At 39.4% G+C, this 14,189-nt stretch overlaps 2 protein-coding genes across 3 annotated transcripts in view; one reads left to right on the top strand and one right to left on the bottom strand.

Moving 5' to 3' along the window:
• Positions 1 to 14,189, top strand: part of lrba (LPS responsive beige-like anchor protein) — a 346,257-nt gene that overhangs the window by 224,940 nt on the left and 107,128 nt on the right. The gene's annotated exons all lie outside the window — the stretch shown is intronic.
• On the bottom strand, positions 77 to 4,118 carry mab21l2 (mab-21-like 2). The gene is made up of 3 exons (XM_036583836.1): positions 3,438 to 4,118; positions 2,496 to 2,774; positions 77 to 1,812 (listed from the first exon to the last, which is right to left on the bottom strand). Exons 1-3 carry the CDS (start codon positions 3,627 to 3,629, stop codon positions 1,204 to 1,206), a joined length of 1,080 nt encoding a protein of 359 aa, XP_036439729.1. The 5' UTR covers positions 3,630 to 4,118; the 3' UTR covers positions 77 to 1,203.

Genomic DNA, 14,189 nt, shown 5'->3' on the forward strand with positions numbered 1-14,189 from the left:
TTGTCTGTTTTTTTTTCAGTTTAAACATTAAAGATATTGTGCATCAAGTACTTAAATAAGAAATAAACAGAAAAAAGGGGAAGAAGAAGAAAAAGAGTTTTTTTTCACTTTGTGAAAACAGTAAAAGCCAAACAGGATGATGACGTTATTTTAGAGAGTCTGTACCTTCATCTCTGCTCTGTGGCCACAAAGTCCAGTTTAGGGTCAGTCCAGTTCCTCCACACAAAACTCTGTCAGGATCGTAGCCTCCTTAGCATTGGTCATCTCTGCATTCTTAGCATTCTGAGCGTTGACCATCTTCAGCGTCTGTGTGTCAGAGCCTCCATCCTCCTTAGAGCTTGTCCAGGCTCTTAGCGCTGGTCGTCTTAGCGTTTTTAGCGACAGTCCCTTTAGCACTCTTAGCGTTGATCATCTTAGCATTCTTAGCATTGACTGTCTCCAGCGTCCAACGGCTGTCCTCCTCAGACCTTAGTGAAGGCGCACAGGGCCATTGCACACTGGCATAGCATTGCATATGCCGAATGGTAACACATAGAAAGTGTCACAGCCAGAGCTATACTTCACTTGTATAGATTTAATGGATTAAAACCTTCAAATGTTTTGTGCATTTATCACATTTGGTATCAGCTAACCAACTCTTCACTCACTGTCTCCAAACTAAAAGTTACAAGGTTAAAAGAATGCTAGGCCAATAATGTTAACTGATGTGTTAGAAAATTAACATTTGTTTGTTTATCTTAAAGATTTTGGACAGCATAAATTTTAAGCTGTAAGGATTTTTATGGTCTTACGTAATGTTGTAATGGTAAAATGTTGAGTGGTGCTCCACCAAATATAAACCACTAAGCGCTGCCGAGCATCAACAGAGAACACCTTCATAAAAACAATAGTTTTGTATTTTTGGATGCTGTTCGCGTCCAGTGTGCAGTAGCCTGTAGCACTCGTCATCTTGGTGTTCTTAGCAACGGTCATCTTAGCCTTTTTAGCACTAACACGCCAGCCCCCAGTGTCAGAAAGTGTAGAAGTGTTTGTCTGATGTTGTTATATCCATCCTTTTCAAGCTCTTAGCATTAGTCATTGTAGACTTTTTAGCGATGGTCACCTTAGCGTTGGTCATCTTAGCATTTGTGCTAATGACCATCTCCCTCAACTGAGTGTACATGTGTGTATGTGTATGTATGTGTGTTGTGTTGTGTCTTTGTATCACAGCTTGTCCAGGCTCTTAGCATTGGTGAGGATCTCCCTGGCTAGCCTCCAGGTCTGCTTAGCAGCGGCCTCGAGCGCGGAGTGTGGCTTGCCCTGAAACAGGTCCAGGTTGGGCAGGAAGTAGTGTGGGCAGCGGCGGCACTGCAAGCAGGATATGAGTTGCAGCAGGATGCCATTGAGGCGGTCCCCGAGACACGATTCGTCCCAGTCGGACTCGCGTGGGTGCTTCTCGCACTCGTACAGCAGCAGTGTCTTCATGTGGTAGTTGTTGAGCGGTTGGCCGGGCAACTCGAGGTGCCGGTCCCGCAGCGTCTTCAGGATGCTCAGGCACTTCTTCCTGCAGCCCGAAAGCAGCAGTCGGTTCTCCGCCTCTGCGAACTGCAGCACCCAGGCGTCGCTCTCTGCTGAACTCTGCTTCCCAGTAAGCGAGTAGCACTCCTTGGACAGCAAGTTAAAACCCTCTGCCTTGACCTCTGCCACCCGGTTTGGGCCAGGCCACGGGATGTGTGGCATCGGCCACTGGGCGGCACTGCGAGGCCAGATCCCTGTGCACTTGAAGGCCGGTGTGATCTGCACCACATAGCGCTCGCGGATGCGCAGTCTGACCTAGAGGTTTGGGTTGATAATTGGAAGTATTAGTATTGTGATAATCATTTGAAGAAGTTGTTACAATACTTCATATCGATAATTGTAATGGTGGGATGATAATGGATCCATCGCAAAAATTGATTTGGAAAATTAGTGCATTCATATCAATAATCACAGTTAAATTTCAGTTACATCAGCTTTAAATAGCAGGTCATGATTTCACCATACACATTTTTTGTATGTCCCCACCAAGCAGTACAATAATTTTGATAAAAATGAAAACTAGGAAAAGACATTATGTTCAGTGTTGATGACAGTAATACCAGCACGATACTGTTGATAAAATCAGGACGATAATGGCAATAAACGCAGTACGATAATCACATTAAAATCATTATTTTAATTCAGATGAAAATGAAACCATGAAAAGGTCTTATCATGTCAATGTAATACTATTGATAAGTGCTGGCCGACAATGTTGATAAAAGTAGTAAGCTTCATAAAAGCAGTATTTTGCTTCCAGTACAAACAGAAACATGAAAAAGGGCTGACCATGTTTAGTGTTGGTGATGATAATATCAGTGAAATACTATTGATAAAAGGTTCTAGGATAAATCCAGATTAAAAAAAATTAAATGTGAAAGAAAAACATTATCGTGTATCATTCGGTGTTATTTTTTTTCCTGATAATCCTGTCTGACCTCGCTCGTGTCCGCCACCATCTTCACCACGTCCCTGTAGCTGCATTTGTCCACAGCCTGAGCCACCAGTGTTTGGAAGCGTGAGCGTATCTTGCGTGCGGACAGGTATCCAGACGCCGTGATGAACTCAACCCATAGGGACATGCTGCGCTTTCGGCCATCGCTCAGCTTCAGCACGGCACAGCCGGGCAGTGAGCCGTCATCCACAAAGTTAAAGACACCCATCTGGTTCAGATAGAGCACCACCTCGAACTCAGTGGGGGACACCACCTCCATTCCCTGGAAATGGTGACCATAGCAGAACATTTAGCATCATAATTGACCATGAAAAGCTATCACAGTAAAATAAAAGACTTGGTGAGTGCATTTAGCTGTTATTTGTGATTGCAGTTTTTGAAGCTGTATTATTTGTGTAGCTTTTGGAAATATTGTAGTAACTAAAGTTATAATTCAGCCTACAGATACATTTCTTAATTGTTTCGTAGGATGTTAACTACATTTTCTTCCAGTTTCAAGAACGGTCGCTGCCATTTCTATGCTGCAGGCTGTCATGTTTTGGCGTCCATTACTTTTATATAGGGGTCTATATACACGCTTTTTAATAGGGGTGTATATAGACCTATATACATTGCATGATTATATAAATGTTAAGTTCTATATGATCTCCATAATATATGTATATAGTAAAACAATATGGTGCAAAATGTTTTAACAGCTCTTGCTTCAAGAACTCAGTCAGCAGTTGATTTGGATGGGTGTGTATGAATGCTGCTTCATTTTTGATTTTTTGTATATAAGCTCCGTAATATATAGGTGTATATATAAAAGATTATTCGTATATGTATCGGTGCCTATATATGAGTACACATTTATTGCTACATATGGACATATACTGAGCTCTGCTTACATCGTTACATAAAAAGGTAAAGGTGTTAGTGATACCTCATATCGTGCATCGATCTCGCTGAGGGAGCTGATGAACCTGGGTTCCTGCACCTCCACCTCCTTCAGAACATCAGAGACCACCTTGCAGACCTCTCGGATGGTCTTGGCGATGGCGGCCTTGCGTGCCTGGCAGCGCTCAGTGTAGTATTTGTTGAGCTGATAGACCAGCTTGGCCTGCGTGGCGATCATGTTGGGGCAGAGGTCCGGGCTGAACACCGGAGGGTCGCAGTACGCTGAGGGATCCAACGTTTACTCGCCGCCCCACCGGCGCACCCACCAACACCGGGGAGAAACAGAGAGAGAGAGAAAGACAGAGGGAGGAGGAGAAGAGGGAGAAAGGGAGAGAGAGGGGGGACAAGAGAGAGAGAGTGGAGAAAGTTTGGGAGAAGTGCAGAGCGGATGGACGTCAGACCGGGGCAGGAAGAGGAGGCAGAGTACAGCTCACAGAGAGAGAGACAGAGAGAGAGAGAGAGAGAGAGTATGTGTGCTGTGTCCCAGTCTCGCTCTGCTTGCGTGCCTGTCCCGTTACTCCTCCTTGCGCATCTCTTCCTGCTGTCACCCTGAGCGTGTCCCTCCGCACCTGCCCGCGTGCACCTGTGTGTCTTGCCTGCGTGCCTGTGCGTGTGCTTGTGTCGCGCGCGTGTCTCCCTGTCCTCCACTCTGCTCCGCGTGCGTTATACTTTATGAATGGTGAGAGGGAGCGCGCGCGAGGGAGACAGGGAGAGAGATATGCAGGGGGCGGGGCCAGTATGTGGGGGAGTGACTTTGAAGGGTCCGGCCAAAGAGGAGGCAAAGCTCTGCGCCAATCAGGAGCGAGAGTGAGCGCCAGTAGAGCGGCGAGTTTATAAAAGAGATAGAAAGAGGGAAGAATAGATAGATAGATAGATAGATAGATAGATAGATAGATGACAAAAGCAAGATAGAAAAAGACAAGCTAAAAAGAAAGGGGGAGGAAAAAATGAGAAGAAAAACGAGGAAGAAAGAGGAAAAAGAAGATAGAAAAAGAAAGAAAGAGAAAAGAGAGGGAGAGAGAGAGAGAGAGAGAGAGACATAGGGAGAGAGAAAAGAAAGACAGAGATAGAGAAACAAGAAAGAAAGACAGGGATAGAGAAAGAAGAGAGAAATGGGGAGAAGAAAGAGAGAGAATAAGTGCTGAATAGAGGTCTATTTTTAATGTCATTTAAATAATAATTTGTGTGTTTTATTCATTAGTCTCATTAAGTAAATACAAAAACTCTGGTCCTTTGTTTTGAAACCCTGGTCAGGCCGCTGATCTCGCGCTGCTCTCGTGTGCGGGTTAAAGCTGTTGGCGTTCACGCGCTCATGTGTTTGTGTTAGTAGGTGTGCGCGCGTGTCGGTCCGCGAGGATTTTGCTGATACACTGATAACGAACCTGCTTTATTGATTTATGTGTGTATAATGTAAATATCTCTAATATCTAAAACACTGCATATTATATCATGTATTGTTTTGTATGTGTTTTTGTGTTGGGCCTGTGTGCTCGCGCTGCGGTGTTATTAGTGCGCGCCTGCTGCTGATGCTTCTCTCTCCTGTGTGTGTTAATGCAGTTCATGCGCGCTCGTTTGCGTGAGTGTCTGTGAGCGCGCGCAGCACGGAGATTTCTTACGGTGTTTCAGCGTGAAGCGCTGTTACACTCCCGCTGGGAGCGCACAGTAAGCGCACGTGCCGGGAAGCTTCTGCGCGCCTATTTTTTCCTGTATTTCAGTTAACTGGGATTTTTTTCGTGCTTTATTTTCTGCTTTGAATTGGTTTATTTCTAAATGTATACATGTCAGCATTAATTCATATTAATATTAAATTCATATTAAATATTCATATTTAATTCACATTAATATTAATGCTACACGTTTTCCTACCTGTATACGTTGCACTGTACAGAGAGAGAAAGAGAGATAGAGAGTAAATATTATATTACATATAGTAGTTGATTCGGAAAAAATTCTTATCTGTTCTGTTGTATTTCTAACGTATGTGTTATCTTATAACCATTTAGACACTCAAGTAATGAATAACGATTAATTGTAGATAATTGATGTGACGTAATTGTATATATTTTTATTTTTATTTTTTTTTTTGCATTTTTAAAATCAACACCTAATATTTTTGCTGTGCATTTTTAAATTAAATATATGGTGCATAATTTATTCCAAAGTGTATGTTAATCTTCAGCAATGAGCAGTTTTAATGATCGATTAGTGACTTAATTGATAAATATTGTATGTGTATATAAAGCCTTTGTATGCTCTATATATGGGGGTATCACTGCCACTGTAATTTAAATTATGTCACAATTTATATATTTTTGAACTAATGCTTAGTTTTGCTATACGTTAATACGTTTTGGTTTGCAGTGTTTCATTTATTCCAAATTATATGTTAGCCTTTAGCAGCCGCTTTGCTAGTGAATAGTTCATTAATTAGTGATCAGTGATGGTATTTGACTGTGTATGTATATAAAGCTTCTATAGTGAGAGCAGTGGGGTGTTTAAGTGGGGCAGTGGAGTGTTTCATCCCCCCCCGGCTGGTTCACTGCCATTAGCCTTCAGATACGCCCCCATCATACAGACACAGTCAGGGTGAAGGTCCTCCTCCGTCACTGTCGTCAGTCCGTAACCAATGATCAATTAGGCCTCTGATGAGCAAGAGATTATTCTAATCACACTGATACTGTACATAGTCCTAATCCAGACTCAGTCCTAATCTGAGCTCTACAGAACTCTCTGCTGCACAAACAGGGCTCAGTTCACCATCACTCAGACTCTGAATGTAATGTAGATTATGAATGTGTGTATGTGTGAATGTGTAGAGCAATGAAATACTGTGGCATAATCAGAGTGGACTGTGCTCATTCATAGCTATATAACACTTAAATGCACTCTTCTCTCTTCACTGCCCTACAGAACAAGAAAAGAAAGGACTGTTCTCAAGAATTTCAAAATTCTCTCTTTTTTCAGTCTTATTGTAAATAAGCAGAAATGAAGAGTTAATCTGTGGAAGTCTGCATTGTTTTTAAGCGGCTTTTAAATCTGAATTGTGTCAGTTTCTCAGATTTACTCAAACTTAACTAAATAAATCAGATTCTGTTTAAAGATTATACTAATTAAACAACTAATGCACACTTTATACAGCTCTCTCACTCCTCTTTCTCTCTTTATTTTACCTTTCATTCTGCCTTTTTCGTTATCTCTCTCCTTTTGTTTATTTTTGTTTCTTTTTTTGAACCTCGCTCTTTTTTACTTTTTTCTCTCCCTCTTTTCTTTCTTTCTCTCTCTTCCCTCTCTCTCCCTCTCCATCTTTCATACTCTCCTGTTTCTCCCTCTTCATCTCTTTGTTCCCCTCCTGTTTCTCTCTCTCTCTCTCTCTCTACCCTTTTCATCCTCTTTTGATTCTTTCTTTCTTTCTTTTTTTCTTTTTTTTCTCTTCTGTTTCCCTCTATTTCTGTCCTTCATTTTTTTTCTTCTTGCTTTTCTCCTCCCCCTCTTTGTCTTTCTCTCCTTTTTCTTCTTCTTTTTTCTTTCTCACCCCCTCTTTTCATTTTCTTCCTTTTCTTCCCTTTTACACCTCTTTTTCTCTTTGTATCTTTTTTTTCCTTTTTCTCATTGTGCTTGTTGTTTTTCTTTCTGTCTTCTTTCTCTCTCTGTCCATCTCTGTATCATCCTTTTCTGTTTCTTTCTCTCACATGCCTTCTCTCTCTCTCTCTCTCTCTCTCACTTTCTTTCTCTTTTATTTCTCTCTCTCTTTCTTTCATTCTGACTCTCACTCTTTCTTCCTGTTTTTCTTTCTGTCTCTCTCTCTCTCCTTATTTTTTCTGTCTTTCTATCTGCCCTTTTATCTCCTCCCTGTCTCTTCTTCTCTTTTTTTCCCTTTTTCTCTCTCCCATTTTTTTCTCTTTCTTCTGTTTTTCTCTCTTTTTCTTCTCTCTGTTCCTCTTCTCTGACTCCTTTGTTTTTCTTCTCTCTCTCTCTCTCTCTCTCTCGCTCTCTCTCTCTCTCTCTCTCTCTATTTAATTTGAATTGATAAAGATCTGATTGGATTACCCTGTGCTGATGATAGTTTTAGTCAGTGGATGCATGAACACACTGATTTAAAGTCATTATGTATGTAGAATTTCTCGGAGAAGAGCCGTGTGATGGACACCGTGATATTCCAATTGTTTTCTGCTACTGAGCTTACAGTGTTTCTGCTCTACAGCACAAACACCAGCATAAAGAAGTGACGCTAACTCTCTCAGTACGATCACAAAACCACTGCAGACCCACACAGCAGAGACACTGTTGCATACAGAGAGTTTCTCTTTTAAACTGAATGCAGTACATACATATGAGAGAAATAAGGAAAACTTTACATAAATAATTTTCATATATGAATGAATACGCTGTGAATATAAGCTGTAAATGTATCCACTGTGTCAATGTGTTGGGTCTGTGTGTGCGACTCTGTATCTGATTGAATGGAAATGTGTGACTGAATTAGTTTCTTGATTAATGTGTGAATACATCAAGCAAAAGCAATATGCTGTTCTTTTTGCTGCAGTTCTTCACTACTTCACTGTTTTTTTATTCATTCATATGAGTATATAGACCAAGTGCAGCATAGTTTTATATTATAGTATTTTTGGCTGCATTTGTTTACTAGGTTAATATACAGTTTCATCTATATAAAAATATATATGGACTGAATGCTGTGTATTTATTATTTTTCTCACAATTCTTTGTTAATTTGCTTTATTTTCCTCCTATACATGAGAATATATAAAGACTGAATGCAGCAGTGTTTTTTTCTAATTTACAGTTTTTTTCCTCATTTATGATAGAATTTATAAAGAAAAAATGCAGCCTGTTGTTTTGCTGCAGCTCTTCACTATTTTGCTGTTTTGTTGATTTATAAAAATATTTTTTTATTTTTGTTTTTTCTCTCATATAAGAATGAATATATCAAGAATGAATGGAATACAGTGTAAGTCTTGCTGTGATTCTTTGTGTTTTTTTTCCTCAGTAGTATGAGAATTTCTAAAGAATGAACGCAATACATTGTTATTTATTCTGCAGTGCTTTGCTAGTTCTCTGTATTTTGGCCTGTTCTGCGTAGAGCTCCGCTTAAAGCTGATTCCACCGAGAGAGTTTGCCTGTTGGAGGTTACAAATCCTCTAGCGAAAGAGCGAGGCTGGATTAGATGGGTTTGAGTTTTCTCTGTAAGTCTTATGAAGCTTTACATCATGTTTTGTGGGTGGATATTGTAGAGCATTATGAATCATTATAAAGCTCATACAGAAAGCTATAGGCAGATAACTGATGTGTTTCTGCTGCTGTGCTTTAGAAAAGAAAGATAATTATACGTTGTTGATATGTTGTTCATGTTCTACAGGGTGTGTTAATAAAGGCTAAGTGATACAGCAAAAATATCACGATACTTCACGTATCACATATTTATTATAATTTTTTTTATAATTTAGAAAAGAGATGTGTAATATTTATAATATTTTAAATTATAAGTAAGTGAGATTTATGAACCAAATAAAGTACACCAGCAAAACAGACGCATGACATTAAAAAAAAACAATGCCATAGAATAAACACTTACATTTGGTTTCTAAGAACCTTCTTTTGGTAAAGAAGTGTAAATGTGAGGAACCTTTTTAAAGAACGCTAAAATTGGTATAAAACCTTTACATTATGTGAACTTTTTAAAACCTTTAAAACGTTCCTCGTAGTCACATGTCTTGTTTTTAAACATGGTTCTTTAGGGAAGCAAACGTTGTTTTTCTATGGAATCGCAAAAAGAACGCTTTTTGGCCCCCATTATTCTTAAGAGTGTTCAGTGTTTTTAGCATTACTTTTGCAAAAAATAAACCATTTAAGAAGAAAGAAAAATCAAACAGTTGGTAACAACAAATGAATATAAGAAGTTGATGTCAAAATGGGCAGACATCCAATCAGCTACTTTATTACTGCGTAGTTTATACAGTGCATTGGTTATTGTTGTACACCATAGTTATAAAAAGGCCTGAGGCTTCATGCAAAACAAAATTTAGGAGATAAAGTTAAGGGGTTAGGTACTTAAGTACTCTTCTTAAGGGTCATACTGAAGTATTTTACAGCACTGTGTTTGTAGCAGCTGTTAAAAACGTTAACCCATGACAAACTTTGAGATTAAGTATAATAAAGAAAATGTTCTGATTGGTCTAAAGTAATGATGTTTCGTATAGTTATATATTGGGTAATACCTTGTAAGTAGTGTCATGTGATCAAAGGACTGAATTTAATGAAAAATTAACTGATAAAACCTCACTTATCATTCATTATTGGGTTAATAATGAAACATTACTTCTACAACTTTCATATATTATTCCAAACTATTATTCCATTGCTATCGTGTTGGCAGTGGTTGCTAGGATGTTAGGTGTTTGCTGTGTTATCTCTGGTGTTTGCTAGGAATCTGCTAGGTTGTTGCTATGGTCTTCCAGGTGGTTACTAGGTTGTTGCTAGGCAGTTGCAGTGTTGTCTTATTTGGTTGTATCTTGCAAAGCGGTTGAAATGGTATTCCAGGTGGTACACCCTAGTTGCTGTACTCTTAAAAAGATGGCTCTTCAAGGGTTGTTTAATAACGAAAATGGTTCTATATAGAACTAGTGAACACTCAACGAAACCTTTACATGATTAAAGGGTTCTTTGCATCATGAAAGCGTTCTTCAGATAGATGGAGAATGTGCTCTAGACGGTTCTAGAGGTTTTTAAAAAGGTACCTTTTGGTACTGTATTGAACCCTTTTTGCTAAGAGTGTAGGCCACTGATTTTTGCAAGTGTTTTTCCAGGTGGTTGCTAGAGTGTTCTTAGGGTATTTCTAGTTCACTTGTATCATGGCGACATAAGAGGGATGGACAGAACTTTGACCATGTGGTGTACTACGACAAGTGGAGTGACTCAGTTTCATTTCTCTATTTATTCGGATCAGGGAAAAATAAAACATTGTACAATAATTGTACATCGAATCACATCAAAGCATATAGCTTAAAAGCTTTTATCACTTAATTCGTCATTAAATGGTCACCGATTTTTAACAAAACAACAAAACAATCTAATTGTACTGTGAATAAAAAATTACATGTAATCAAAGAAATTCAAATAAAAACTGTTAGTTCTTCATCTAGTGTATACATATATGAAATCCATCACTTCAGAGTACTACAAACATTACACTCAAACCAACCAAGTTCTGGCACCTCTGTTGTAGACCAATCAGAACAAGTTGTGCAGCATTTTTCCCTCATGAAATGTTTCATAAATGTTTCTGTTGGGTATGAATGAGTTAGTGATGTTTTCTGTAAGAGGTCACTGATGAGTGCTGTTTCTGCCACTCTGTTGGTAATGGTGCAGTTACTGAGTGTATTGTAGATATTGAAGAGGAATCCACAACACGTTTAAACAGCTCTGAGCTGCAGAGTTAATGCTGAGCTCTTTCTCTTCTCCCGGCTTTTCTTTCTTCTGTTCTGAATGGAGTGAGAGATACTCCTCTTTGATCTGACAACTCCACTCTGATCCTCTTGACGGCACTGCCCAGTGTCTAATAAGCCTTCCCCTCTCTCTGTGTCTCTCTCTCTCTCTCTCTCTCTCTCTCTCTCTCTCTCTCTCGTACATACACTGTATCTCCACCACTCTTAAAGGAATAGTACAGTCAGAAAAAGCTAATGATGCTAACAGTGACTGAAAGTGAATAACCAACAGTTAGCATTATGCAAATGGCATCAAATTTGTGATTATCAGCTTCCGTTCATTGTTAACCACATTATTCCCCGCATTAACTGGAATGGACAGACAGATAGATATATAAATACATAAATATCTGTCTGTCTGTCTGTCTGGTTATCTCTTTGACTGTATGTCTGTTTGTTGGCCCATCCATCTGTCTGTCTGTCTGTCTGTCTATCTATATCTATCTGTCTGTCTATCTATCTACCTATCTACCTATCTGTTTGTGTCTGTGTGTCTATTTATCTGTCTGTGTATCTGTCTGTCTCTCTGTCTGTTTGTTGGCCCATCCATCTGTCTGTCTGTCTGTCTGTCTATCTATATCTATCTGTCTGTCTATCTATCTACCTATCTACCTATCTGTTTGTGTCTGTGTGTCTATTTATCTGTCTGTGTATCTGTCTGTCTCTCTGTCTGTCTGTATGAAGGATGTTGTATCAGTGGTATGTGAGAAATATCTGATGTAAAAAATGTCGAACAGGTTTGTTGTTTTTTTTTTTCTGTAGAGAAGAGTGAGTAACAGAGAGAAAGAAAAAAACAGCAACAGTTTTCTGCCTGTGTCAGCTCACGTTAGTGCGCTTTTGTAGTGCTCACTGACTGATAAGAGGGCGAGAGGGAAAGAGAGTTGCTTTTAGCCTGCAGCCTTTTTCAGCCAGGCAGTAGAAACCTGAGACGAAACAGGCAATCTCACAGACGGAGGTGGTTGGGGGAGCAGCTGTGCTGCTGTGAGGAGCTGTTGTAGAAATGAGCCTCTGGCACCGACTGCCTGCCAGCTTTTTCCTACATCTGCCAGCCTGATCCACTGAGGGCATAGACCAGACAGAGAAATCTCACAACCATTCACTTGATCTCAAATTTCACCACCATTCAATTCAAAAACAGTTCTTTAGAAAACGATTCAGTGTTTTACAAAATTTCATGTTTTACCACCATTCAGTTCTGTTGAGTTTAATTCAATAATTTTGGAAATGCGATTTTTCAGGAAACAGTTCAAAGCATCATGAAATTTTAACACTATTCGATTCAGTTCAGTTCTTTCAAACACAATTCAAAGCATCATGAAATCACATTTTAATATTTGATTCAGTTCTTTCAGAAATGATTCAGTTTAAATCTCAAATTTATCAAACAGTTATCAAACAATTTCTCAAACAGTTCGGTTTTATTTGATTCTTTAAGAAACTATTTGCTCCATCATGAAATCCTGCATTTCATCTTGATTTGAATGGAAATGATGCAGTTTATCAAGAAACGTTACATTTCTTAGAATTAAACACAATTAGGTTAATTAATAAATGATTCGGTACAGCATGACATTTTAAAGTTCACCATGATTCGCGTAGATTATGTTGGTGTCAATTAAAATTTTTACTGTGATATGTATTAATTAATAAAGCACACTGCATGTAACTGGAGGAACAATTTAGATAGTATTGGAATACTGGAAAAACTATATATCAAGATCTTTTTGGATTTCGATGTTTAAAAAAAGCCTAAACATTTTTATTTTGGCCAAAAAAATAAGTATTGAATAATACTGAAATCAATTAACTGGATTAGATAAGATTAAGTGACCCTTATTAGTCCCACAACAGGGATATTTCACCTCCGCATTTAACCTATCCGTTCAGTGAAACACCACATACACACTAGTGGACACACAAACTAGGGGGCAGTGAGCACTCTTGCCCGGAGCGGTGGGCAGCCCTGGAAGCAGCACCCTGGGAGCAGTTAGGGGTTAGGTGCCTTGCTCAAGGGCGCTTCAGTCACGTGCTGTTGGCTCAAGGGATCGAACCAGTGACCTTCTGTTCACAGGGCTGATTCCCTAACTTCCAGCCCATGTCTGCCCAAAAAAGCGTTCATGCATTGGCAAATGAACCTGATTGTAACCCAGGTCATCACGTTCATTGATGAACTCTTCACTGCATGCCAACACATACTGTCATCTTACCCACAATGCTCCAGTGCCCCCCAATAACATTTCTCTGTTTACCCTCGTGGAATGTGCGGAATGTTCCGCTGGCGTGTGATTGGTCAGTTGGAGTTATGTGGCTGGGTAATGACATCATTGGTCCTGAGCAGGCCGCAGACGTCAGCAGGCATTAGCCGTTATGCTCATGCTTATATTTGCGAAGTATCTGACACATGGAGACCGAAGGACACGCTTATGCTACTGACTCTCAAAACACTCCAACACAAAACAGACAACACAGCCAAACAATGCACTTTCCTCTCTCTCTCTCTCTCTCTCTCTCTCTCTCTTTAAGGAAAAACTTTGACGTCTGGAAAGCGTACAGCGGTGGAGTGATAGCTCTGTAACTCAGAACAGAACACAGGGCCGCGAATGTTGCTGTTGTTTCTTAATCAAACAAAACGTCCCTTGGAATTTACTCAGAACGTGAGGAGTTTGAGTTCCCTGAAATTTAACTGACGAATACGAATGACGCTTTGACAGTTTTAAACTAGCATGTGCATTATGGAGGCACCGATATTGGGAGTTCTGTGCCAGTCCTCATATCTCACATTTCACAACAAGTCAACTCAGTGCACCTTATAATATAACGTGTCACCAAAGGTTTATTTCTATTTGATTCTTTATGAAACAGGCCAATACATCACAACATCTGCTATTTCATCACTATTCAGTTTAATTAGATTTATTTTTAAGAAAATACAGTTTACACAGTAGTGGAACATAGACAAAAAAAATAGATTTGCTCAGATTTGTTTGAATTGTTGAACAGCACTCTGGCCAACACGTTTTGGTGCTTTAAGTACAACCCCATTTCCAAAAAAGTTAGACGCTGTGCAAAATGTAAATAAAAATAAAATGCAATGACGTGCAAATCATTTAAACCCTATATTTCATTGAAACTAGTACAAAGACAACATATCAAATGTTGGCGCAATATGAAATGAAAAATGCGACAAAGGAGACCCCGAACTGTTGAGCAGTTGAAATACTATATCAAACAAGGCTCGT

This window comes from Colossoma macropomum, unplaced genomic scaffold (genome assembly GCF_904425465.1).
Source record: "Colossoma macropomum unplaced genomic scaffold, Colossoma_macropomum, whole genome shotgun sequence".
Lineage (NCBI taxonomy): Eukaryota > Metazoa > Chordata > Actinopteri > Characiformes > Serrasalmidae > Colossoma > Colossoma macropomum.

Excerpts from the sequence above, each read along its gene's own strand:
- mab21l2 (XM_036583836.1), bottom strand. The coding sequence starts at position 3,629 with ATGATCGCCACGCAGGCCAAGCTGGTCTATCAGCTCAACAAATACTAC. Across the intron at positions 2,775-3,437 it reads AGATCGATGCACGATATGAG|GGAATGGAGGTGGTGTCCCC; the intron begins GTATCACTAACA and ends CACCATTTCCAG. Across the intron at positions 1,813-2,495 it reads TGGTGGCGGACACGAGCGAG|GTCAGACTGCGCATCCGCGA; the intron begins GTCAGACAGGAT and ends CCAAACCTCTAG.